The sequence below is a fragment of the Paralichthys olivaceus genome, chromosome 14 (genome assembly GCF_024713975.1).
Source record: "Paralichthys olivaceus isolate ysfri-2021 chromosome 14, ASM2471397v2, whole genome shotgun sequence".
NCBI lineage: Eukaryota > Metazoa > Chordata > Actinopteri > Pleuronectiformes > Paralichthyidae > Paralichthys > Paralichthys olivaceus.
In genome coordinates this window covers 24,017,501-24,041,566 of record NC_091106.1, presented here as the reverse complement: position 1 = coordinate 24,041,566, position 24,066 = coordinate 24,017,501, and the positions used below count along the sequence as shown (strand labels likewise).

The following is a 24,066-nucleotide window of genomic DNA, read 5'->3' as shown; positions in this document are numbered from 1 at the left end:
ATTAAACATCTTGAGAATCGAGAACAAGTCAAAGAAACTTCAGCCGTTTCTTCTGGAGGTGAAGAAGCTTCGTGTGCGCGTCGTCCGCTGGCGTTTGAAAAGCCTGAAGCAGAGATTCCTCTCTGTCTAACAGACCATCAACACTCAGCCAGGGGTGCATCACTTTTATGGAAATGAGGAAGACGAGCGGAGGAAGGACGGAGGCCAAACCAACCACTGTGTGTGTGTGTGTGTGTGTGTGTGTGTGTGTGTGTGTGTGTAACTTTCTCAACCTTTTCATTATCAGACTCCTGAAACAAACATTTTTCTTAAAATGATGTTGAAATTGTTGAGGCAGCGTTTCGTTTTACCGTCATTACTTGGTACCATCATCATCATCATCATCCTCATCATCATCATCCTCATGTATCATATAATCAGAGGGTCTCAGACTCGCTCCGTGTGAAACGTTGATGTGATATCAGAAGTGAAAGTTTGGTTTTGACTCTCAAATATTCAGTAGAATTAGAAAATGAGCGTCTGAGTTTTTGAATTGAGTGGAAATGTCTTGCTTCATCATCGTACTGCTGCTCTGTCAGCAGCTGCAGGAGCTGGAGCTTCTCTTGAGTCTTCTGTCTCTGGTTTTGTTAAAGTTCCCCCGGCACCGTCCGGATCACATCCACGTTCAGACGAGCTCCGACGTCACAGAGCAGCAGGTGAGCTGCATCGTCTCAGGTGAGGGAGTCAAAGTAAGAAATCTTTCCACGAGGAGAATAAATATCTTGAGCTCAGTTTACAGATGTGATCGTGAGTCTTTGAGTCTCAGGCTCTGAACACTTTGTTGGTTTGGTATCTAAGTAAATCTGCCCGTCTCTACATTCGTGCACCTGCGTCCGAGGACATCGCGCCTGCTCCCCCTCCTCCCCCTCCTTCGTTCAGCCCTGATAGTCTCCGCCCACCCGCTCACCTCCCTCTTCATCACTCGTCCACATGTTCCCTCACACCCCGAAGTTCAGGTGGTTTGTTCTTCTTGTGGATTTAAGTTTCAGACCTCTGTAACCTGAACATTCATCTCAGCCTCTTCATGTATCAATTCATCATCTCCCCTCGTCGTTGTTATGACGACCACTATTCATGTCCACAGATCAACATCGGGTTCTTCAGACCGGCTCCTCGTACCTGGACCTGCTCTGCTTCTGTGTCTTGTCAAGAGAAACGACAGAGCGAGTTCAGATGTTTGACTTTAGTTTTATCATCTTTTGAGTCTGAATCAACTCTTCAAACTTTTTGAAGAGCTGCAGTGAGATCTGCTCGTTCCTGTCGGCAGCTGTAACAAAGTTGTGTGACTCTTCACTGTTTTGAAGTGTGGAAGGTTTGTGTGGTGACAGGATGAGTTGGGAGCTGTGGGTGATGTGAGCAGCAACCTGAAGATCTGATGAAACAGTCCAGAGAAGCTGACGTTGATGTTTCTGCCTAATTTAACTTCTTTGCTGTCAGAAAATCCTCTGTGGTCACATGATCTGTACGAGTGTGTGAACAGAACCGAGAGAAAACAACTTTTTAAATTATCTGCATCGAAGTGAAAACAGCTTCTCGTTCAGAAGTTTTTCTTTCACAGCTTCAACCTGAACCTGAACTTTGACCAAAGTAGTTTCTCTCGTTTCTGTCACTCGATCCTCCGACGTCTTGTTTCTCAAATGAAAACGTGGTGATTTTCTTCTCAGGCTCGACTGGAGGAGACGGCTCAGTGATCCCACTGACAGAGCGGGAGAGGGGCCGGTGTAGAGGTCTGACCGGGCGTGACCGCCGCCCCGCCCAGGACCAGATCCAACAGAGAGATCAGTGGACGAGGACGAAGACGCTCAAAGGTCAGACTTACTCCCAACCCCCCCCATGTGTCCTAACAGATTACAGACTGAAGAATCTGTGATTTTGGTTTTTTCCTTTCTTTCCAAAATCGACGGCCGTTTATTCAAAAGTGAATTCCTGGAGAATCTCAGATGCTTCAGACGTTTCTCGACTGTCTCTGTTCTTCCTCTTCGGTCTTTCATGTCCTCACTGATCCACAGGGGTCCCTAATCCAGCAAGAATTAACCTCCTCCTCTTTTGCTCAGGCAGATGAATGGACACCAATTAGGCAAAGGAAGGGAAGAGGAGATGAGTTAAGATATAAAGGAGGAAAAGAAGCTGACAACAGGGTCAGAAGGTCGAACTTAATGCACCAGAGGGTGAGCAGGGAAAGTCAAATTGTGAGAAAGACAAACAAAGAGAGGAGCAAAAAAAACAAAGGGCAGAGGTCACGTTTAACGCCTCGTATCCGGCGAGTGACTGAACTGAGAGAAACATGGAGGAAGTGGGAAAGTGTTGGCGAGAGGCCAGACACACCATTAGCAAAGTTAGTCCAGTCGTTGTAGCGTAACGACGAAACGCCGTCAAATCTCCAGCTCACATTTCACCCGCTTTACATCCTGCTTTTAACCTTTAGCACGGCGGTGTTGGCTTGTCGTCAGTCGAGGGAAGAAGACAAACCTCCATGTGGGTAGGACCTGGGCTCCGGCCAAAGAAAAGACAGAGGAGCTGAAGGCCTGAAACTGCCTCAGCTCTGGTTGCATTGTTTGCTCTGGATCCTGTGGGTTCTCTGGAGCTCAGACTCCCGCATGTCATTAATCATGTGAATCAAAACGTCCGTTTCTCTTCTTACACTCAACGTCCTGGTTCCTCTGAACTCCAGCTGCAGCTCAGAGGTTTCACACAGAGCGACGTTCTTTAGAAAAACCTTCTGATCCAACGAGATGTCAGAGGAATAACTGGAATACAAGATGTCCTCAAACACTGGCCATGTGACGTAAACAGGAAGTAGAGTGTCTCCTCTGCAGTTGGTTGCTTAGCAACAGAACCTCCTCTGAAGGAGGAGCAGTGATGGTGAAGAGTCAGAGTGTGATTTCTTTTTCTCTGAGCGACGACGAGGAGGAGCTGTTCCTGACAGGAAGTGTTAGCGACGCTTCGTGTCCGTCTCTGTACGACTGAAGCAGCAGATGAAGTTTCTGTGAAGAATGAGATCATCTGTGTTTTGGTCCGAGGATGTTCGACTCATAAACAACAACGACTGAAGAGTTGGTCAGAAACTAAACCACCAAAGTTTCTCAACACAACTTGAAATGTTCTGACTCAGAACGAGTGTTTCTAACTTCACGCTGAAGGATTTGTCCGGTGGCGCCTGTCAAACATGGCTGAGCGTGGTGGTTTGTGTGTGGGCGGGTCCCAGCTTCCTTAGAACAACAGTGGTGTTTGAAGAGCGCCGCTGAATGGCGGCCGGACCGCACGCTGACACCCGGGGCCACTGAACGACTGAGCCCACGACCTGTTTGCTTAACCTCCTCGCACGACCCCTGAGGAGAGGTCAAGGTAGCTGGCCGGCCCTCCTCACCCTCCTCACCCTCCTCGCCCTCCTCCACTTCTTTTTCTTCTCCTTTGGTCTCCTCTCCTGCTGCTTCCTCCCGTTCTCCTCCGGCCTCGCGCGGCCCTCCTCCTCTTCCTTCCCACGCTGCGTCGTTACCTCGATTACATCACACGTCATCAAGCACGCCAGGGATTTGGGCTGGTTGGGTTTTCCCTTGTGCCAGATGTATGTTGGTCTGTGTGTGTGTGTGTGTGTTTAATCCTAATCTCCAGTTTCTGCTCTGCCAGGATTTAAACAGTGACTGAGTGTTTTAAAGATGAACACGTACTTTAATGTTGTTTGTCACATCAACACTGTGAGTACCAGTTGTATTTAAACTGTAGTACTGTGTGTACTTTCTTTGTTTACTGTATTTGAAGTGCAGATTAAAATCTATTGGACATTAATGAGAGATGAACTCCTGCAGCACCTCTGACGCCCTTTAGACACATCTCTGTCCCTCTGGACGTGTTCTGGATCTTCTCCTGCAGCTTCTAGTATCTAGTAGTAGAGTTTAGACGCCATGTCCCGCCTCCTGCTGCTCTACAGGCTCCACCCCTCACCTGAATGTCCCCACATGTTCTTGTTGTCGTGAACGAGTCGACAATCTGCTACACACACTGACTACACAACATGACCACACAACATGTCCACACAACATGTCCACACAACATGTCCACACAACACGTCTACTGAAAACAGCTTTGACTTCCTGTTTCTTGAAATCTCACCTGAAGGATCCAGTTTTCTTCGTCACCAGTGAATCTTGAGTCGTCGCTGCGGCGGCTCTCCTGTGTTAGCGTAGCTCTCCTGTGTTAGCGTAGCTCTCCTGTGTTAGCGTGGCTCTCCTGTGTTAGCGTAGCCGCGAGCTGAGAGCGCTGTTGCCCACAGCAGCTCTTGATGTTGGCACACAGGATTAGGCTGAGCAGTAAAGCCTCCTGGTATCTGGCAGCATTATCCAGCAGGAGTTCCTAACACCAGTGACCTGTGAGTGTGTGTGTGTGTGTGTGTGAGTGTGAGTGTGTGTGTGTGTGTGTGTGTGTGTGGACACGTCAAAGAGCAGCAAACACATGTTCCGTGTTCCGTCAGCGCTCATGTAGCCGAGCGACTCTACGCACCGACCAGTGCTCTCTGTCGACATGAAGGATTCCTCTGTGACTCCATACATCGTGTTATTTAACTGCAATGGCTGCTCAGGCTCTGTTGAAGTTTTTAACTTCTCACCGGCTGAAGCAGGTTGTGTGTGTGTGTGTGTGTGTGTGTGTTTGTTTGTGTGTGTGTGTGTTTGTCAGCAGGATTCATCAGAAACTCCTCCATCACTACTGAGTCTTCATATACGTCACCAGCTCAAGATGGCTGCTTGGATGTATTTATATAAATAGATCGATGGTCATATTTGCCGTAGCTTAACTCAGGTGGGCCTGGTTAAACACCACCCTGATGACATCACAGTGTCGTGGTTGATGGAACCATCCCACGCTTGTACTCGTTCTCCTGTTTTTACTCGTGCTTGTACTCGTTCTCTTGTTTTTACTCGTGCTTGTACTCGAGCTCGTGCTCGTACGTCTTGATTTCAGCAGCTAACTCGAGTCGTGCCTGACAACAGGTTGTTCTGCTCACGTCTCGACTGCATGGTGTAAAGTTCGGCCTGAGGCCCGGTCTCAGATTTCACTGAGGCGAGAAGAAGAAATCCAACGTGAGTAAAAACGGCCGCCGGTCACGCTTTAATTATGGTCTGGTTTCCACCAGCACTTCACAGTTTGGGCAGTTAGCCGATGTTGTTTTCATCCCCGGAAACGTTCAGTGACGCTGGAATAAGCTTCAGTGACACGAGCAGCGGCCAGGAGCCAGGAGCCTCCTACAAAATAAAAGTCACATGTTTTCCTTCGGGTCGACTGCAAAGGTCAAAGTTTTCAGTTTTCATCCTGCGACGTCTCACCTGCTGCGACGGACTGCTTCACATGTCATCAACGTACTTCACGGACCTGTCGCTGATCTTTTACAGTAACTTAAGTCGAGTCAAACATTATTTAAAAAAACTGTGTCCACAGACGTCAGTGAACTCATCGTGTTATAGTTCACATTTCACCAGCCTTTATACTTGAGTCAGTACTATCACTGTAAAGTTACTGATAAATAAAACTTTACAAGTAAAACATATGAAGACATTTTATGTTTTTAATAGAATAGAAAATATATTAATACATCATTAAAATAAACACTCACTTCTTTTTTATTCATAGTAAGCTCACATAGTTTTTTTTACAGTGAGTTATGAATACTTGTGTATTTTCGTTTAAAGTTTTTCACGTTTGTTTGAGTCATAAACACAAAAAAACCTCATCACAAAACAAACAACCGTAGTTTCTACATTCTGTTGTTAACTCTAATTAATTTGTAATAATTATTCCTCATTAACTCCATAAATCTCCTCCTTCAGTTAAAATCAATGAGATGCTCCTGTCTGTGTTTGGTGAAGAAGTAAAATTAATAATTAGTGTTTAAAGTGAAACTTCGTCTTTTATCTTTTCTTTATTTCTTTATCTCTTTATTTCTTTATCTCTTTATTTCTTTATTTCTTTATTTCTTTATTTCTTTATCTCTTGGTTTATTGGTTTATTGTCTCGCAGGTTTCTTTGTGTCGCAGTTTGTTCGCGTTTTAAAAACTCGGATTTATCTTCAGGGTTAAAATTCGCTTTAACCACTTTTCTCTTTTTTCTCCGTCGTGTTTGCGTCGCTCGGTTTTTCAGACTCGATCTTTTCTTTAGTTCCAAACTTTGATTTCAGCTCGTGACAAACAAACTGAATAAGAACCGGAGATAAATGAATTTATTTAGAATCGAACTTTATGTCCTCTGATAAAGTTTATTCAGAGTTTAGAGTTTTTTGCTGCGGCTCGTTTCTTTTTTTATTTTCTTCGTCGTTAAAAACGAATAAATTTACTGCGACTTGATTTTAATTTGACGGAAGGAGACCGACAGAGGCTGAACGGAAGAGAACTGCATACGTAGAATTAATGGAAATAGAAAATACAATTAATTAAACAACTTTCTAATAAACTGAACAAACTTAACAAAAAGTTTAACCGGGAGAAAAAGAATAAACAGATAAATTAAGTAATAATGAACAGTTAACTTCGATTCTCTGAGCAGATTAATGAACAGAAACATCGATGTAAACTAATATTTATATGATGTTATACTGTGGATTATTTAGGGCAAAATAATTAAAGACATTTCCCACAAAGGCCACAGATAATAGAAACCGTCACTAATTAAATATTAACTTTTAAAACGAAAAAGGTTAAAACATCTTCAAACTATTGAATTAGTTGACACTGTATTTAATTACGAAATATTATTAATTAATAATAATAATAATAATACATTATTATTAATAGTCTATAGAGACAATTAACATTAGTTTCAACTTAATTTTGTCTAAATGATTATAATTAAATGATGAAATATATTTAATCTGGATAATTATTCAGTCAGTTGAACTTTTTCATCATTAAAGGATCAAACTGTTTTTTATGTTGTTTTAATTTTTTTATGCTTTTAACATTTTTTACAGATTTATTTAAAACTCTGCTGCACTTTAAACTTTGATAAACAGTAAATCAACATTTTATAAGTATTTGTAAAACACTAAAATGTACTTTGTTTATATATATTATTATTCAAGTGTACCTCTTAACTCCAGGCTGCTGTATAATGAGATAATGATTAAGAGTTTAGTAAAACACAGTTATTAAATGTGTTTTTATAAAATAAGATATGACTTCATACAAAATAATAAAACGTTCCAAATGTCATTAAATATTTTCTGCTCTCAGAGGAAAGTTTTCCCTCTAACTTTTGTGTTTGAACAACATTCAACAACTTGAACTTAAATGATTTAGACAAACAGAAGCAGTGATTTCTTCCATCAGTGGAGAATTATTGTAGAATTGAATTCAGATCAGAAACCAGTTCCCGCAGCAGAGCTGAGATCAGCCAATCAGGAGACGGCTCGCTGAGGGGCACTTCCTGTTTGACTGTCATCTTTAAATAAAACATCAGCTGTTTTACAGGCGGCTGCGTTAACGTTTTCACCAAGTGTGGTTCTGTTTACTCTGGCCTTGACCTTTGACCTCTCAGACAGCGCCCCCTGTTGAGGCGGAGCGGACCTCCTCTCTAAAACACCTCTGGTCTGCATTATTAACCACGAGCTGCCTCGGGGGGATCAGCTGAGCGGCGGCCGGCTGCTGGCTGCTCGAGGCGTTTCGCCCTCTGAGGTGATTAGTGGTCACGCAACGGGGCCTCTGCGGAAATCCAGCAGAAGAAGAGGGAGGGACGAGGAGGTTCTGTCTCCTCACTGGTTCACGAGCTGGTTTCTGTTCACTTCCATTGGCTGGTTCTGGTCCCGGAGGGGGGGGGAGGTCAAACAGGCGGCGTCCCGTTAAAACTCGGCAGGTTTTAGTGTTTATCCTGTGCTAGCCCCCCCGCCTCGCCTCGCCTCCTCCTCTCTTTCCTCCTCCTCATTCAACATTGGCTTCATCTCCACGAACAGATTCTTCGTGTGAATCTGCAGGTTTCCGTTTCTCGCTTGACACAAACCAACGTTAATCGCCCGCAGGTCAACAGAGTGGAGAGAGAAAGAGGCGGAGGCCAAACGTGAAGATGGACGACATGTCTCCACCTCCTCCAGAGATGAAGCCAAATGATCTAAGACACAAACGCTGCCATCTTGCCCTGATGACATCATTCACAATAACAACGTGTGATCGAGGATAGAGCTGAGGTGTCGAGGCCCCGCCTGCCCACACTCTCAACCAATCAGGAGTCAGTCACAGCTGTCAATCATGACGTCTCCGCCTGTTTTTTTATTAATAAAATCAAACGAATCAGAAACATCAGAGAGAAGAACGAGCTAACATGGAGGAGGAGGGGCTTATGACTTGAGACTGTCACGGCGTCCATCTTTTATTTCATTCTATGGATGATGGACGAGTTGGTATTTATTTAACAGCTGCAAAGGCTCATGGGTCGTCTAGCACTTGTTGCAGGCCGAGGGGTCGGGGGCGGAGTCAGGCGGCGGACGTTAACTTTAGCTGGTGTTTTATAATAAGTTGCTACTGCGACTGTTACCGTCGTCTCCGTGTCTGCAGCCGTGATGTCACCGTTCGACCCATGTGACCATATTCAGACCAAAAGCAAACCAGACCGAGGTCGTCCGGCTGCAGGCCGACGCCCCGCTGCACATCTGCACGAGTTCAATCTCCGAGACGACGACAGTCCGCTCTTCTTCTCTGCTGCAGGCGACGTTAGCCACTGTTAGCACAACTCAGTGACTGGAGCTATCAGATTGCATTGTGGGAAATGTAGGCGCCAGGTTTCACGGCCCTGACTTTCATCTTTTGTTTGTACCTGTCCGTCATCACGTCGGCCGAGGAGGTTTGTTCACTTTACTGTGATTTCTGGGAAAAACTACGTTTATGAATTTCCAGTAAAGAAAGAATGAGACGTGAACTCTTTTTTCTTATTTGACCTTTGAGTGATTTCCCAGAAAACACTTGATGAGACATGATATTTATGACGGTGATGACGAGAAGACGAGACTCGTGTCTCAATCAAAGGAACATCAAAGTCTAAATATCTGCAGGTCATGAATCAAATACTGGAGGTTTTCCGTTCAGACGTCACCAAGACAACGACGACGTTTCCAAACTTAATCAGGAAAAGAAATTAGTCTGAGGACAAACTTCTGTCAGAGCTTCCTCCTCTTCTCTGTTTTCCATCTCTTCACCTCCATCTCTTCTTTCACCTTCTCCTTCACTTTATTTCTCCTCCTCTGATGTTTCTCGTGAACCGTGAACCTGCGTCTCTGCTTCCCCTCCTCCATCCCCTCTCTGTTTTTCCTCTCTTCCATTACCTCCTCCTCCTCCTCCTCCTCCTCCGCCCTCACATCTTTCCTTCCTTCTTCACCATCCTCCATTTCTGTCACGCACGCTCATCAAGCCACGTCCTCCTGGAACCATCTCTCCTTCATCCCCTCTTCACATCCTCCTCCTCTTTCAGTCTCTTCTCCTCATAAAGTCGTTCAGCTCTCTGTAACATCTGTCTCCTGCTGATCAATCAGTGAATCATTGACGAATCTTCGACTGTCTCCGTCAATCAAGTCTTCAATTCAAGTGTTTTACTCAAATGTCAGAACACGGTCGCCACGATTCAAACGATTCAAACATCTCGTCCCAACAAAAGTCACAAACCTAAAAATGTTTTCAGACAAATATGAAGAGCGGCAGAATTATTCTGACTCTAAAACCTTCAACAATCAATCATCTAATTATATCTAGAAAGATTTAAATAAACTCACCTGAGCTCACTGCCTCCTCCTCCTCTGTTTGGCCTGAAACTGTGTGTGTGTGTGTGTGTGTGTGTGTGTGTGTGTGTGCGTGTGTGTGTGTGCGTGTGCGTGTGCGTGCACTAACTTTTCGGACCACTCTGCACAAACTTGACTCGACAGTTAAGAAGCAGGATTTCTAGATTTTCTTTTCAGTGTAAGAGTTTTTCCTAAAGATTAGAAGAGTGCGTCTAACTTCGTGTTTCACCTAAATTCTTCTTCGGGTCGTGTCCTCAGACCGTAGAAGAATCTGCTGAAGTTTCCTGTTAAAAACTAACAAACTCAAATAAAATCAAAGTCTCAGCTGGAGATCTTCTCTGTTTGAGTTTTTATGGGTCAGTGTTTCCTCCGTCTTCTGCTCTCACCTCTGAACCGAAAACCTTCGGAGCAAATCACAAATATATAGATTTTAAAATCAATTTATAAAGAGGCAGTAAATTCATAAACCTGGTTTCAGTTCGACGGACGGGAGGAAATGTTTGTTCTCAGCAGCAGATGATTTGTGTTTGGGTCAATTTAAAAATCCTGTCTCCAAAATTAAATCTCAGCTGAAAGAAAAAGCTTCCAGACGACATGTGAACAAAGATTTTTAATTTAAGCAGCTGTCTCATGAAAGGTTAAACTTGTGAACAAGAACCTTCAATCAAACTTAAAACCTTTTTTTTTTTTTTAACTCAGAGGACGAGGTCGTGACCCTGTTTGTTTTTTTTTCTAAAGCACAAACAACGTCCAGGTCGACTGTTTGTTGGGTTTTCACCTGCTCGTCCCTCAGCTCGTCCCTCAGCTCGTCCCTCAGCTCGTCCCTCAGCTCGTGCGTCTGACTCGTCGTCCGTCCGTCCGTCCGTCTTCCTGCCCGTTTAGATTTCACCGTAGCTCCCTCCCGGGCGGCTCAGTCCTCTCAGCCGTCCGTCTCTCTGTCCGTCTCTGTGACTGACTGATCGTCCGTCTGACCTGATGTTTCCCTCTCGTTTCTGTCTCTCTCCTCCTGCTTGTCTGTCTGTCTGTCCACGTACAGTTTAAATCCTGTCTCACCTCCTCCCCTGAACTCCTCCTGACCCTGAACGTTCAAAACAAGCAGCTGAAAGTGACTTTGACCTTTAAAAGATATTTCACAATTCACACAAACCATCAGGAGCGAAATCTGTTTATTGATCCTCTTAATTAATCTGATTTTACTTCATAATGAGCGAGAATCCTCCGAGGCTGCGTCTGACCTTTGACCTCCTGCTTGTAAAGCTGGAGACCTGCAGGTCGTGGCTCTGTGCGCTGAGCGCAGGTCGCTCCAGAGGGAAGTGTCGGTGACGGAAACGAGGATTAAACCTGAACAAAGAGAAAAGAAAAGAAAGAAGGAAAGTTTGTTCTTCGCAAATCCCGTTAAGACTTGAATGCGACAGCTGAGCGGACGAGGACGAGTCATTTCCTTCCTCTCTGAAATAAAAACAATTGGTTCAAAGAAGTAACGGCTTTAATCTGAGCCGGTCGAGTGACATCCATCACTTTCCACCTCCTCCCCCACCCCCACCCCCCACACAGCAGCATAGCTGCGACGTTCAGGAGCAGAAATGGGTTAAAAATGACCGAACCTCTCAGGAGAGAGGAGGCGACTGAACGTGTGGGACACGATGTGAATGAAAGGCCTCAGAGGAGAAGGTCGTCAGGTGACGAGGGAAGGAAGGAAGGAAGGAAGGCGAACAAGGAGACCGTAGAACATGCGGCAGAAATGAAATCATGCAAATGTAACAGAGCGTGAAGCCACGAGGTGAGGACGAAGGGCCGGGATCCCCCCCTCTTTATTTTCTTGTGTAGAACGGGGGAGGAGAGGTGGGAGGCGCGGAGGCCGTACCTCTGATCGAGCAGAAAGCGAGGCTAGGAGGAGGCGGGAGCAGGGGCGGAGTCAAGGGGGCAACTGGCACCTCGGCGAGCCACTCAGATGGCGGCGCTGTACGAAAGAGAAAAGAATACCCATAAAACCCTGGTGGAAGATTGAGATAATTCTAATTAGAAGTGACTCTGCGTGCCAGTGATCCATGCAGACTATTAGTGTTGTCACGAAACACTGCGGAGGCTACTGAGCATGCTCAGTGCGTCGGGCAACCCCCACACCGCTGGGCTGTTTGGCGATGTGAAGGGAAGGTCACGTCGCCTGGGTGTGCAGCAGCGAGCGCTCCCCCAGCACGCTCTGGGTTGCCTGGATTCTGCACGCGATCTTCACCGGGGGGCGGGGTGGGAGCGAGGGCGCCGCAGTCAGGCGGGTCAGAGAGCTTCTCCTCGTCTTTTTTTTTTTTTTATGCGTTGTTTGTTTGAAAATACTGCAGCACAGTTTTGCTGCATTTTGGCTGCGGTCGGAGCCCGACGGCCTTTTAACCGGACGCAGGGTTCAAGGCCGTGAGACGCTGTCAAAATAAATCGACCCGACGCTCGATTGACTCGACTCAGCTGAACTTTCTGAAGAAACAAATAAGAGCATGAAAACAGGAGCGGCGGCTCCGAGGCTCGTCTGACTGAACTGAGCCCGCGGGACGAGTCAGAACTGCAGCAAACACACGTTTAGCCTTTTTACTGCAGGAAGTACAACCCTTTGATTTACAGCTCACGGGTCCTTTAAACTTTAAATTTCAACATCAAGTTTAAAGAAAAAACGTTAAATCATCAAAAATCCAAATGTGACGACTGAAATGTGTAAAAATTCTACTTTCAATGATTTAATTTAAGATTCAGTTCAACAATCGCATTTTAAATTACAGTTGATTTTAGTTTTATTCTTTATTTTCGAGACGTTTCTGTCCAATGTCCACAGGATATTGGACAGAAATTAAAATATATTCAACATTATCAACTTTATTTTGAATCATTTGATTCTCGTATATGATTTTTTTCCATCACAAACAAATCTACATATTAAATTGAATGATTGATTTGTGAGTGTGTGAGCGGTCGGTCCTCGTCTGAACGCCTGTTTCAGACGTGTCCTTTTATTTCTGTGCAGAAAAACTTTATTGTTTGATTTATTTTACACCAAAACATCCTGATTGATTCAGTATTAATAGACAGACATGATTATTATTTTATTTACAACTACACAACTTTCTTACACGTATTCATAAACCAGAACATACATGAAGTATGTTTTTACATTTCTTAGTTTTCTTCACGTAATATATTTATAATTTTTATTTCTTTTACACAGTTAAGGAACTCTCCGCTCGACGGCCCAGATACACTTTATTCTTCATGAAATAGTTTTCATTTTGAACTAAAATAAACTTATTTAATGTTAAATAGTTCAGTTAAATATTTGTTCGTTTTTTCAAGAAACAAACTTCTTCATAAAATGTGAATAAAATGAACGAACAGTATTTTTCTATGAATTATTTTCGTATCACCAGATATTTGATTCATTTCTGCAGCCGGAGACAAAAGAAGAATATTTTTATTTTATAACGTTTATTAAAGAACCCCCCCCCCCCCCCCCCCCACATGAGGAAAATAAAGAAATATTTTACATGAATCACGATCTCGGGAGGAAAAGGTCAAAATTAGCATTTGAATGATTTTATGAATTTGACGGTCGACAGATGAAATTTTTTTATTTTTTTATTTTCAGCATTTTTAAAATTTGTTTCCTCAGAAAAATAAACCTGAGATTTGTTCAAACTACAAAAACTTAAAACTTGGTTCAAATCACACAGAGAGAAAAATCAAGTTAAAGTCATTTGATGTTTTCGTGACTTTGATCCAGATGAAAGTCAGAATTCAGGAGAGCAGCTGATTTAAAAACTCTCATTCTCACCTGCTGTGATGCCTTCACTGACGGTGGGAGATTATCACAGTGGAGTTCAAGTCTCCTCCGGTGAATCATTCAGTGTCTGAAGAGTTAAATAATAAATCTGCTGCTTTTTATTTTAAAAAGCTAAATTTCCTGCGGCGATTATTTGTCTTCAACTTCTGTGTGAAACGGTGTTTTTCTCTCCAGCTGTTCTGAGATCAGACGAGTTCACATGAAACAGGCTCAAAAAGACAGAAGCTCCAAAATAATTGTTTTTAGAATTCTGCTTCAGGACTGCGTCACTTTCAAAAGACGGATGTTTAGTGAGTGAGGACATTTTCTTCTCTTTCGTCCTCACGGGAACTTTTTCTGAGGAAAAAACACGAGGACCTGAAACTGAAAAACCAAAATAACAGACACTTCAGGACTGTGGAGCTTCTTACATCAGGTGAAGAGTTTTACTGTCAGAAAACTTCTTCTGTCCTCGGAGGAACTTTTTCTAAACTGTTTGGGACCTGGCTGAATTATATTTAATGTTTGGAAGAGTTCAGACTCGGTCTCTTGTCCTCGGAGGAACTCGTTCTGAAGTGCAGCTCTGTGGAAATATCCAGAATCATTCTGCTTCTAAAGACTTTTACAGAATCTCACATTTAACAAACAGAACTTTCTCTACAAACTAAATTTCACTGTTTCCAGTTTAATGTTTTCTTACCCTGATCTTCCTCCTCCTCCTCCTCTTCCTCCTCGTCCTCTTCTCTCGGCTGTTTTTTTATTGTCACCTTGTAAAAGCAGCTGTTGTTTCCCTGCAGCTCTGCAGACGTCAATCATTGACAACAACACACGATGTGACGTTAACGTCTGTGTGTGTTAATGACGATCACATCAACCTGAAGTTTTATTCTGAAATCTGCGACGCTGCAGCTGTTTCCTGTTTCACAGTCGCTCGCCTTTTCTCAGTTTGAGGATTTTTCTTGTTTTTGTTCAGATTAAAGTTTTTTTTTGTTTTTTTTTAAACTTCAGACGATGAAACGTTTAAAACCTGTTGAACAATTTCACAAACACGTCGTCGACATGTTTCAGATTTATTTATTATATTTACACAGTTTTGACATTTACTCATAAAGTGAATGTGATGCATATTGATCGATAGAATTTAAATGAATTAGATTTATATCAATGTCAAACTTTATTACTTTTTTCACAAACTTAGTTTAAATTTAAAATCTTATATAGAATCAAATATATCAAATATTATTTTTTCTACAATTAAAACCACGATCAAGGAAAGAAAATGCAGAGAAATAAATAAAAGAAATGAGGTGAGGATGATGAAGATGAGGCTGAAAACACCATTATCACTTTGTCTCGTCCTGCAGAATCGAAGTCAAAGAAATAAAAAGCAGAAGATTAATTTTCTCCTGAAAGAAAAACGAGCCGACGACTCAGAACAAAAAAAAATCAACTGAACCAGAGTCAGTTTGTTTTCTGTGAGATTTTCACTCTCGGACACAAAAACTAGAATCATCGTCTTCCACATCTCAAATCTTTGATTATGAAGAAATGATGAGAATATTCACGTTTTACTTTGTAAAACCAAGTACAGCAAAAATATAATGACAGTAAAAGTAGAAATACACAATTAGTACTTGTACAAATAGTAAGGTTGAGATCTTACGATGTAAAATACATTGAGAATTTAAAGAGTTTAGTATTTAATAATTTATTTAATTACATGTAAAAAAAGGTTAAACTTGTGTACAAGTACCTTAATGTTATACTGAAGTACAACATCATACTTAAATAAATGTACTCAGTTACTTTTCAATCCCGGAAAGAAAAAGACAAACACTGTTGATTTAATATAATTAAGTTTAATGTTAAAAACAATACGTAGATAAAATCCAACAGTTTGAGATTTTCCCTGAACGTGAAACTGTGAGAAGTAATAAAACGACAATGATAATAATGAACACAACACTTTTAACTCTGTGTTGATGAATCGAGGCCTTCAGGCTTCATGTTCACTCGTTCACTTCCTGATTGATTCGTCCAATCAAACCAGATTTTAAATCATTGATTCATTTTGACGAACAAGTTTTGATTCGCTGCAGGAAAACAACGTCAAATAAAAATAAATGAGTCCGATGAGATTTATCAACGATAACGTGTGAAAACAACGGACATTCATGAAATATCTGTTTTCTATCAGATAATAAAATATTTTTCACACTGGACTTCAGTGGTTCGGAGGTTTTTTAAGTTTCAGATTCAAGTTTAGAAAAATCACAACAAACAAACTGAACTAATAAATTCTACTTTTCTTTTCCAATTTCAAAACATGAATTCTTTAGTTTTATTTTACAAAGTGTTTGAATTTTGAAGAAAAACTTCCTGACGAGTTTTTCTTGACGAGTTTTTCTTCAGACTTGACTCTCTGCTGACCCTAACCCCCCCCCCCCCCCCCCCCCTCCCCCTCCATGGCTCTCCCTCCACCCCCCCGAGCACCGAGCCGTGCAGGTCGGGATAATGTGAGTGGAGGTCGCTGCTAATAACCTCTGAAGGGTCGGCGGCCCGAGCACTCGCCCTTTAAACTTCAGCAGCAGATTAGACGCCTCTTAACACGGAGGCTGAAAGTCCTCGGAGCAGAACGTGGATCCTCTGGACGCTTCGTCTGAGCTCAGACACGTTGACGAGTCTGAGGACGTTTGGAAGCTGAGCTCAGATCTTTGATGAGTCTCTGTGATCGAGGCCACGTGAACAAAGTTCATCAGTGAAACTCATCGTAGACAAATTTAATCAAATACACATCGGTGTTTATTTTTCTGGATGAAGTTTCTGTAGGTTTAAATCACAGGACAAAGTTTTTCTCATCCTCAGAAATCTCTTCTTCAGTTTTTACCAAACGAAAAAAAACGCAAGGTCGGTGGTTTGATTCCCGGCTCATCTGTTTCTGAGTGACACAGACGATAGAGAACTCTGACGTTCGTGAATTCACTTTGTTCGGCATCAACAACAAACTCCTCGGGTCTGAAGAGACTCGTCCGTTATAATGTGAATCCTCATCCAGCGTCTCTCTGAGTCACAGCTTCACTTCTCCTGCACAATTAAACAATCCAGAGATTTTTATCACTCACATTGTAAACTCTCGCCAACGTCCCGTCCCCTGGAGACGCAGCGCCGCCGCCGCCGCCGCCACCAGCTTCTTATACAGATAATTACCAGCAGACAACACAACGTCTCATGTGATTAAAGACGGAGGATGAAATAATGTGACCTGAATGTTCTTGGCACGAAACAGACGCGTTAATACAAAACATTTTTCTTAAACTGCTCCGTGAGAACATGGCTCTGAACGTACAGAGGCCCGGGAGGGTCAGTGCACCACTTCCACTGTCTGAGGTTCATTCACGAGGAGACAAACGTTAAACACGTTTCATCCTGAGCTGTTAAATGTAAAAATGTCTTTATCAACTGAACAAACTCTTTTATCTCATTGTGTAAAATGTGTTTGTGTCATCAGGAGCTGGATGACGATCGATCGGAGGAAGTTTCAACAAACGGAACCAAGAAGCTAAAAGTATTTTCTCTTCGGACGATGAAACAAGAAGTGAAGTGAGTTCAGGTTTTTAAAAATGACCAGTTTCTCTCTGTTTGACAAGCAGCTCCATCGTTTCCTCCTTTAAACTGAAATTCAAAGTGTTTGAATCCCGTCGAACTTTTCTAAACGTTCGTTTAGTTTAGAATCAACATTTAATGTTGATTCTCTTCTGTCGACTCCTCAGACGCTTTTCCAGCGACGATGCAGAAGCTGCTTCAGTTTGCGGATCGCAGACATGACAGCCCAAAGGTCAAAGGTCAGTCCCAATGTTTTATTCATCCCTTCAACCCACTTTCTGTCGTCTGACAGCTCGGAGTCAGAGTCGGGAGGAGGAGCCGAACAAACTGTTGGACGACACAGACGCCTGAGTGACGAGCGTCAGAAAATAAAATCAGACGAAGGATTCTGTGTTTGAACAGAAACGTTTATTTAAAGGTGACAAACTTTAATTAATATTATTATTATTATTATTATTATTATGATGATGATGTCATGTGTTTATTTATGACTCTGGATAAGTTGAGGACACCTCCAGCTCCAGACTTAAAGACACAAAGTCACTTTATAACTTTCTTAAGAAAAAGTTTTATTGTTTATTTATCGAACTAATGGTTTTTATTAATTCTCCACGAGGCCACACCCATATATGCTTTCAACCAATCCTGAGTCAGTGTCAGCTGTCAATCATCACGTCTCCTGTTTTTATATCATAAATAACTAATGAAACCAAACTGATGAGAAACAAACATCTTCTACATAATAATAATAATTAATTAATTAATAAAGAAAAACTTTTGTTGGAGAACTTTCAGATCTTTGTGAACTGAAAGTCTTTGAAGACGTTGGACGGAACATTAGAAATCTTAATGAGTCATTAACCAATCATGGAAACAATCATCAGGTTTTTATTAACGGGTTAATTATTAACGGGTTAATTATTAACGGGTTAATTAAATGTAGATTGGTTTCCGTGTCTCTGGATCTCACTTCATTCGCTCGGCTGAGTTCTGGCAGCAGACGTCCATCGTGGGTTCGTCCGGTAACTTTGTTTTTTTTTGACTCGTCTGCGGTGGGAGTGACATCACGGGCAAAATTACATCACTACACACCCTCCCCCCTCCACTTAGCCCCGCCCCCTGGGGGCCGCCCCAGCTGCCAAAACAAGAGCGCCGCCGACGGAGGCGCTGCGTTGACCTAAATTCCCCCCGAGAGACACTCCTCTTAAAGCTGCAGAGACACAGACGAAGACAGAGACATGGACAGACGAGTAGAGACACAGAGACAGACAACTTGTCTTAAAACCACAAAGCTGGAGACGGAGACACAAGGAGGACAAGAAGAAGACACAAAAACCTGAGAAATGAGATTTAGACTCAGGGACAGACAAGACAAAAGCTAAGATAGAGGTAGAGACAAATAAATGTGGACAGAGACAGACTCAAAGAAAAGACGAGCAGTGTCAAGATGGGGACAGAGAGAGAGACACTAATGGAGACAGAGACTCAGAGACAAGGATGAACAAAAACAAACTAGAAGACATGTTGACCACAGGGACGGAGAGAGGACACACTGAAAGAAACTGGTAAAGAGACAGTAAGACTGACAGGGACACTGGTAGAGAAGGACAGAGACAGACGCTTAAAGACACAGATAGAAGTGAAGAGAGACAGAAAAAGACAGACAGACAAGATGGACTCAGATAAAGACAGAAGCCGAGAGAGACGGAAATTCAGAGGAGCAGAGACGAAGACACACAGCAGCCAAAAAGACAAACAGATAATCTGTAGGTAGAGAGAGACAGAGACGGACAGATAAAAACACAGATGGACGTGAAGAAAGACAGAGACAGACAAGTCCAACTGAGACATAGACACAGACAGACAGAGATATAGACAGATAGAGACAAAAGAAGAGGATACACAGTAAAAGGCCACAACAATAAGACAAGTGCAGAGACATGAAGACGGAGACAGACTGATGGACGTCTCATTTCCTCTCTGTCTTCTCTTGTCTTATTACTTATGAAGCTTCGTCTTCTCTTGACGTCTCCGACTGAGATGAATTATGATGAAGAGTTCGTCCACAGTCGAACTTCACCGAGGTTTAAAACGTTCAAATAAAAAGACGAGATCTTTTATTAATATAAAGTTTAGTCAAAGTTCACAACTGAGAATATTTCACATTTTATAGAAATGATAAAAATCAAATACTGAGAAATATTTAACCTCCAGTTCATTTAGACATATTTAATAAAATGTATAATTATTTACACCTGAAATGATTCGTTATAGTAAAGGAATTAATTCCGTGTTGGTTTATTTCCTCTTTATGTTTCAGGAAGAAAGAAATTAAATTTACTGCGTCGACCACGAAACACAGAAATATACAAGATTTCAAAATAAGATGAAAAGAAACGTTAGTTTTGTGTCTTTGAAACTCAGTTTGAAACTATAGTCCAGCAACACACACACACACACACACACACACACACACTCTGATCACATGACGCTGCTGAGTTCAATAATAAAGATTCAGCTTTAAGAAAAAGTCCATATGTTATAATTTATAAAATAACATCAGCAGGAAACAGCTGATTAATAATTAAAACACGGCGGAAAAGACGAAAAGTCAAAGTGAATAAACTTAAATTAGATTAAAGAGTCACTGATTTAAAATATAGAAATAAACCTTCAAACAAAAAGTTCACAACCAACTTTATACTTAGAATAGATGTTCAGTACAAAAACCTTAATTAAACATTTGCTAATCAATGATAATGGCTCACAGGCCGGAACTGTTCAATACAAGATAAATCTCTAAATACATATATCTCAATAAATCTATCTATAAAGTTTTATATCAATCACACAATAATACACTGAACAAATAAAATTAATTTTAAACATTCCCGTATAAATAACCCAAGAAGAAATTTAACGTAATTAAATAAAACAGAATAAATATGTTGTTTAATCAAATAAAAGTTCCTCATTTACGAAAAAACAAAAAACTTTCAACAATAAAAGATAAAGATTTTATAAATGAAGCGAACTTTAATTTCTGTAAAACACGAAACTAAAAACTGGAAATGACAAATATTTCTCTGCTTCCACTTTATATATAAACGATGCTTTTATATAAAAATAAAACCTGTAAACTTTCTATTTGTGGCTCGTGAAGTTCGATGACACGTTAATCAGTGAAACAGAAACTCGGGTTATTTTATCCTTTTTAATCAAGTTAAGTTTCTCTGAGAAAGAAAACGAACAGCAACAGAACAGACGGGACAGATTTCGTACAAGTGAACTAACGACAAAGTGCAAAACAAATTACAATTCAAAATAAAAACAATTCTAAAATATTTTTGTTTTACAAAACCAAACTGAAAAAGTGACACAAGAAGAACAAATCTAAACCTCGGAGCCCGGATCCGTGAATCTCATCTGTCTCTACTTCTTCTACTGTTTTAAATTCAGAAATTAATTTTTTATTTCTCAGACAGAACGAGGCTCAGACTGTGTTTGTGCTTTTATTTAGAAATGTTCTGCTATTCTTCTGTTTATTTACTGTGTGTGTGTGTGTGTGTGTGCGCTTTTATTATTTTATTTTTGTCAAAGGTTACATGAGGCTGTTTTTTTTTTATTGGCTGACACTGTAAAATTAAACCAGTTTAAATTTTTTACCTCAGTATTTTTTAAATATCAACAGAAAAATTCACAAAATTAATTTCATGAACGATTGAAACCATTTTAAATTAAATTCAACCTGCAGCTCGTTTACTTTCAGTCGACAATATTGTTTTTTGCGTTAAAAGGCCGAGAACAGATGATCGTCTAAATAATAATAAAAATATCAAACAGTTTAATGTTAACGTCAGAAATGAACGAGAAGATTTTAATCTAATTTATTTCATGTTAATTTACTTAAAGATTTCTCCTTTTGTGTATTTTCATATTTTACTGCAACAAAGGTTAAATCTACTGAATCGGCGGTGACGGTGTGTTTGTAAAATATCCTCCACATCAGCTGTTTCCTGTTTCATTTTTGCACAGACGATTTTATTTTGTGAGGATGGTGTGACTCAGACAGGCTGACCTGAGATCTGAGGACAAACTGATCGATAATCGATCAAAACTCTGAAATTAAACACATTTTATTTTCTGTGCTTTTAGAAAACAGAATTTTTTCCAGTGTAGCCACAAATCTCCCGCTGATGTAAAATATATTTTATTTAAATTATTTCTCTGCGTTCGATGACGAGGGGATCAATAAGTTAATTTGCAAATAATCTCTGTGATCAGTTATTAGTTTTAAACCTGAAAAATTCTGATTCAAAAAAAGTTAAAAAGTTTTCGTTGTTTTTCTTTAAATCACTAAAGTTTTTATAGAAGCTAAAACAAAACCGTTATTCCACTGAAATAAAAAATATAGTGGCCACTTGTGGGATTAATCAAAATAAAATTTTAGCAAATGATAAAGTAAATTATTGTTAAGAAAATAAATAATTTGTTTGAGTTTAACTCGTAATTAAAACTGGATTTATTCCAATCAGCACTTTGAAATGATGAGAAATGTGTTTTGAACTTTTACATTAAATCTAGTGACACTGAAGTAAATTCAATTCAACTCCAATTTTCATTTCAACACAAACTGAACTTGTGGGAAAAAAAATACAAAATCAATCTTTTTAAATTAAACAAACGTGTTAAAATAAAGTCACAAAATGTAAAATCAGGTTTTCATTACACAACAATGTGTAAAATTGTCTTTTCACTAAAAGCTTAGCATCGTCACATCAAACATTAATATCGGTATCAGGTGGAAAATGGCGGCTGATAAACTCCCTCTGCAGTTTTCACCCAAACAAACCAAATAAATAAGTTGCATAAGTTTGTGCGTAAATCAGTCGACTGGAAACCTCGATTCTCCGATAATCTTAGTTTCTGTGCGAATGTGTTTTCATTTCATTTAGTTTCACATGAAAATAATAAAACTGTCTCCATGACAACTGAGGATCTGAGCTGAGATCGTTCAGATTTTCTCTTTCGCTCAGAATGAAAATTTAAGTTCTGACAAAAAACAGTTTCCAGATTAAAACGTTTATTGGAGACACAAGTTCATCACCTGACAACAGCTGTGTGTGTGTGTGTGTGTGTGTGTGTGTGTGTGTGTCTGTGTGTGTGTGTGTGTGTGTGTGTGTGTGTCTGTGTGTGTCTGTGTGTGTCTGTGTTTACATGTGTGTCTGTGTGTGTGTGTTTATTTTCTGAAGCCACCAAACAAACAAACAATTGGAGGAGGTCCCCCCCCCCCCCCCCCCAGGAGGAGGAGACAGCAGTAAAAGTATTTTAAAAGTATTTTATTGTTTATTTCAGGAGGATGTTTGTTTGTGTGGAGGCTCTCAGTGCACATGCGCAGCAGGTTTTACACACACACACACACACACACACACACACACACACAGTAAAGTGAAAATGATAATCTGGGTTTTCATAATAAACAGGAAACAGACAAAAACTCCAGGTTTTGCATAAAAGTATGTGAAGAGTTCTGTTCCAGAACATGAAAGTCCAGTTACCAATAACTTCTTTTATTCAAAGTCACACTTTGATCACAGATTTAAACTTTTCTGGAAATCTTTATTTTGGAAGGAAACTCTTCACAGAGAGCAGACGACTGTAGTTACTGTGTGATGGTTGTTTCTGTGTGATGGTTGTTACTGTGTGATGGTTGTTTCTGTGTGATGGTTGTTACTGTGTGATGGTTGTTACTGTGTGATGGTTGTTACTGTGTGATGGTTGTTACTGTGTGATGGTTGTTACTGTGTGATGGTTGTGATGGTTGTTACTGTGTGATGGTTGTTACTGTGTGATGGTTGTTACTGTGTGATGGTTGTTACTGGTGTTACTGTGTGATGGTTGTTACGGTGTGATGGTTGTTACTGTGTGATGGTTGTTACTGTGTGATGGTTGTTACTGTGTGATGGTTGTTACTGGTGTTACTGTGTGATGGTTGTTACTGTGTGATGGTTGTTACTGGTGTTACTGTGTGATGGTTGTTACGGTGTGATGGTTGTTACTGTGTGATGGTTGTTACGGTGTGATGGTTGTTACTGTGTGATGGTTGTTAGGCCTGTCGGGGTCAAACCTGAGTGAGATATGATTTGTAGGCTTGTTCTTCCTCTTTAACCCCTGATTGTCTCTGATGATCTTAAGGCTTCATTTATTCACTTGTTCAAAAAGTTTTTCCTCCAGAGAAAGAAAAAGTTCTGATTGTCTTTTTTTTTTTTTTTCTTCCTCGATTGTCTCAAAATTCATAAATAATTATTAACCCTGTAAGCAAGCCCCTCCCCCCCCAATACTGATGCGTATACACTGACAAATAGAATTTAAATACATTGTACAATAAATACAAAACATAAATAAAAGACTCAAATGAAGTACTGAAAATCTTTGTACAAGATATAAATAGTTTGAAATATTTCTACTCATATAGCGTTACCTTTGGCAAGTCTAGTTTACAGTTGTTCAACCGCGGTAACAAAAGTTTGTCCCTTTTTCAACAGAATCAAATGATGGAATCGAACCCGCTGCACCTCGGGACAGAGACAGGGACAGAAGCTCAGGGACAGAGACAGGGACAGAAGCTCGGGGACACGTCCACCTCACGTGGACCACAGTTTGATATTTACCACTTTCTCTCTGGGCCCTTAACGTCACGTCTCCTGCGCGTCCTCGTCCCGGTGCCATCCGCGGAGGGGGGACGGTGAGGGGGGAGGAGGGGGGAGTTCAGTTTAGGAAAGCGTTTGGAGTCACCCTCTTTTGATGGGACAGCATCCCGGGGAACCCCGCGGACACGCCCGGGGAGAAGGCCGGTATGGAGCTGTTTCTGAGGGAGTCT

At 41.1% G+C, this 24,066-nt stretch overlaps 1 protein-coding gene and 1 long non-coding RNA gene across 2 annotated transcripts in view; one reads left to right on the top strand and one right to left on the bottom strand.

Annotated features, from left to right (window-relative positions):
• Positions 1-24,066, top strand: part of LOC138413640 (uncharacterized) — a 42,128-nt gene that overhangs the window by 8,127 nt on the left and 9,935 nt on the right. The window contains exons 4-6 of the long non-coding RNA XR_011246052.1: positions 1,704-1,847; positions 17,092-17,183; positions 17,354-17,425. This is a non-coding gene — a long non-coding RNA (uncharacterized lncRNA). The remainder of the gene's footprint in view (positions 1-1,703; positions 1,848-17,091; positions 17,184-17,353; positions 17,426-24,066) is intronic.
• Positions 20,387-24,066, bottom strand: part of foxg1b (forkhead box G1b) — a 5,041-nt gene continuing 1,361 nt past the window's right edge. The window contains exon 1 of the mRNA XM_020111867.2: positions 20,387-24,066. This exon is cut by the window's right edge and continues 1,361 nt beyond it. Coding sequence (XP_019967426.2) covers positions 23,955-24,066 — 112 coding nt within the window. The 3' untranslated portion in view covers positions 20,387-23,954.